This window comes from Otolemur garnettii, unplaced genomic scaffold (assembly GCF_000181295.1).
Source record: "Otolemur garnettii isolate 467f Iridium unplaced genomic scaffold, OtoGar3 scaffold00136, whole genome shotgun sequence".
NCBI classification, from domain to species: domain Eukaryota; kingdom Metazoa; phylum Chordata; class Mammalia; order Primates; family Galagidae; genus Otolemur; species Otolemur garnettii.
The window spans coordinates 478,801-481,358 of NW_003852531.1; the positions used below are offsets into that span (position 1 = coordinate 478,801).

The 2,558-nt window shown below is 45.6% G+C and overlaps 1 protein-coding gene across 1 annotated transcript in view; it reads left to right on the top strand.

Annotated features, from left to right (window-relative positions):
• The window catches only part of SEC23B (Sec23 homolog B, coat complex II component), a 54,615-nt gene that overhangs the window by 27,649 nt on the left and 24,408 nt on the right, over nt 1-2,558 (top strand). The window contains exon 10 of the mRNA XM_023518388.1: nt 1,485-1,591. Coding sequence (XP_023374156.1) covers nt 1,485-1,591 — 107 coding nt within the window. The remainder of the gene's footprint in view (nt 1-1,484; nt 1,592-2,558) is intronic.

Genomic DNA, 2,558 nt, shown 5'->3' on the forward strand with positions numbered 1-2,558 from the left:
CTCAGCCTTCCAAGTAGCTGGGACTACAGGTGCCCGCCACAATGCCCGGCTATTTTTTGGTTGCAGCTGTGATTGTTTCTGGCGGGCCCTGGCTGGATTCAAATCCACTAGCTCAGGTGTATGTGGCTGGTGCCTTAGCTGCTTGAGCCACAGGTGCCAAGCCCACTTAGCATAATTGTTAAGGGCCCTAGGATGTTCAGAATGGATAATGAGCATTGGCCCCTAACAGGAAAGTCAGCTTGTCCATTGAAGCTTCAAAGCCAGGCCTTGACTTATTCCACTAGCTGGAAAAGTCCTAAATGGTATCTTTTCCAGCAGAGGCTGTTTCATCACACTCAGCGTCTGTGTGTCATGCAGCCGCCTTCATCCGTGCTCTTGACTAGATCTGGGAACTCCCTGCAGCTTCTACAGCAGCAGTTACTGCCTCACCTGTACTTAGGTGATGCAAATGGCTTCTCTACTAAAGCTCACGAGGCAGCCTCTGCCAGCTTCAGACTCTCCTGCAGCTTTCTCATTCAGCCTTCATAGAATAAAGAGAGTTAGGGCCTTTCTCTAGGTTAGGCTTTAGCTTCAGAGAATGTTGTGTCTCGTTTGATCTTAGACTATTAGAACCTTTTCCATATGAGCAGTAAGTCTGTGTATTCACTGGAGTAGCACTGTTAGTTTCCTTCAGTCCTTTCTGTATTCACGGCTTGGCTGTTAGGCACCAGAGGCCTCGCTTTTAGCCTGTTTTCCTCAGTAAGCATTATCAGTTTTATTTTTTGATATAAACTGAGAGACTCTTCTATTCACTAGAACACTTAGAGGCTATTGTAGGGTAATAATTGGCCTAATTTCAGTATTATTTTGTCTAAGGGAATAAGGAAGTCCTGAGCAGAGGGAGGAAGACAAGGTAATGACAAGTTGGTAGAATAGTCAGAACACGTATAATATCAATTAAATTAATTGTCTTATATGGGTGCAGCTTATGCACTCCAAAAAGATCAAAGTGGTAATATCACTGATCACCATAACAGGTATAATAATAATGAAAACATTTAGAGTATTGTGAGAATTCTAATGTGTGATACAGACATGAAGTGAGCATGTACTGTTGGAAAAATGGCACCAACAGACTTGCTTAAGGCAAGGTTGCCACAAACCTTCAATTTGTTAAAAAAAAAAAAAAAGAACTGCATTTGTTTTGTTATATATACACGTGTTAATCTATTAATTCATCTTGTTTTTGATGCATCTCAGAGCAGATAACAGTCATTTGTGTATTGCATTCTTAAATATGTCAGCATGTATGTCATTAACTTGAGTCCAGTACTGAATGTAGCTTTTTTTGAGGTTAAGGTTACATACAGTGAAATGTGCAGATCAAGGTGTACTGTTTAAATGCACCAGGAACCTCCCTGTCCCTGCTGCCCATCATTTCAGAAGTGCATGAGCTGTGTTGAGTTGTGTCTGTGACAGTAATGAGGTTGCCTCTCACCCCGCAGCATAATGCCCCAATACCCCAAGGAGGCAGAGGCGCCATCCAGTTTGTCACACAGTACCAGCACTCCAGCACCCAGAGACGCATCCGTGTGACCACCATTGCCCGAAAGTAAGCAGCCCCACTTTCTCCTCTGTGAGCCGATACTCTTCCTGTGAAGTGATACTTTAACATCCGTTAGTTTGTCTTTTGGATTCATCAAATGGTTCTCAACAGTCCTCACTGGCTTATTTGATCTCAAGAGGATGTGTTCTTGGTTAACCTACTTGGGCCTACAAATACTACCTGGAGGAATCATTTTTTTGGAAGAATATACCATTTTGCCATGTATAACATGCACCTTTTTGTCCAGATGAAATTAAGGTGGTATATTATGCATGGATAGCACGGCTTGGGAGTGAGGAGCCCAGCAGGCCTCCCAGGGTCACTGCCTGGGGCTCCAGTCCAGGAGGGATCTGGTAGGAACAGACCAGAGTGGCCTCTGTCGCGCTCCTCAATCAGGAGGGAGTGGTAGCAGGGCTGCTGAGGCAGGCTGTGACCGTTTGGGCTGAGGGCCAGAGCTAAGGACCGGCCACCTGGAGGGGCCCAGGAGCCCCATGCAGGCCCCAGGCACCCACATGGCTACCTGCAGGTCAAGTGGCCTCAGAAGTTCCTGCCCTATCAGCCATACCTCATGGTGGCAGCCCTACATGGTGGGAAAGTAAGGGCTCCTGGGAGAGAGGGAAGGCACAGCCTTCACAGAGCAGACAGCCATGGGTGAGCGGTGCAATCTGCACCTTTCCCAGGGGATGTTTAGCCCTCCTCAGAAGTGTCTGTTTTGGTTGAGAGCCAGTCACTTTTTTGAGGGGCATTTTCCTGAAAGTCTAGGCCCCAAATATGGGTGTGCATTATACACAGAGCACATTATACATGACAAAATATGGTAGTTTTCTTTTCTTTTTTTTTTTTGTAGTTTTTGGCTGGGGCTGGATTTGAACCTGCTACCTCCAGCATATGGGGCCAGCGCCCTATCCCTTTGAGCCACAGGCACCATTCAAAATATGGTAGTTTTCTTAAAAAACATTCTTTTTTTTTTTTT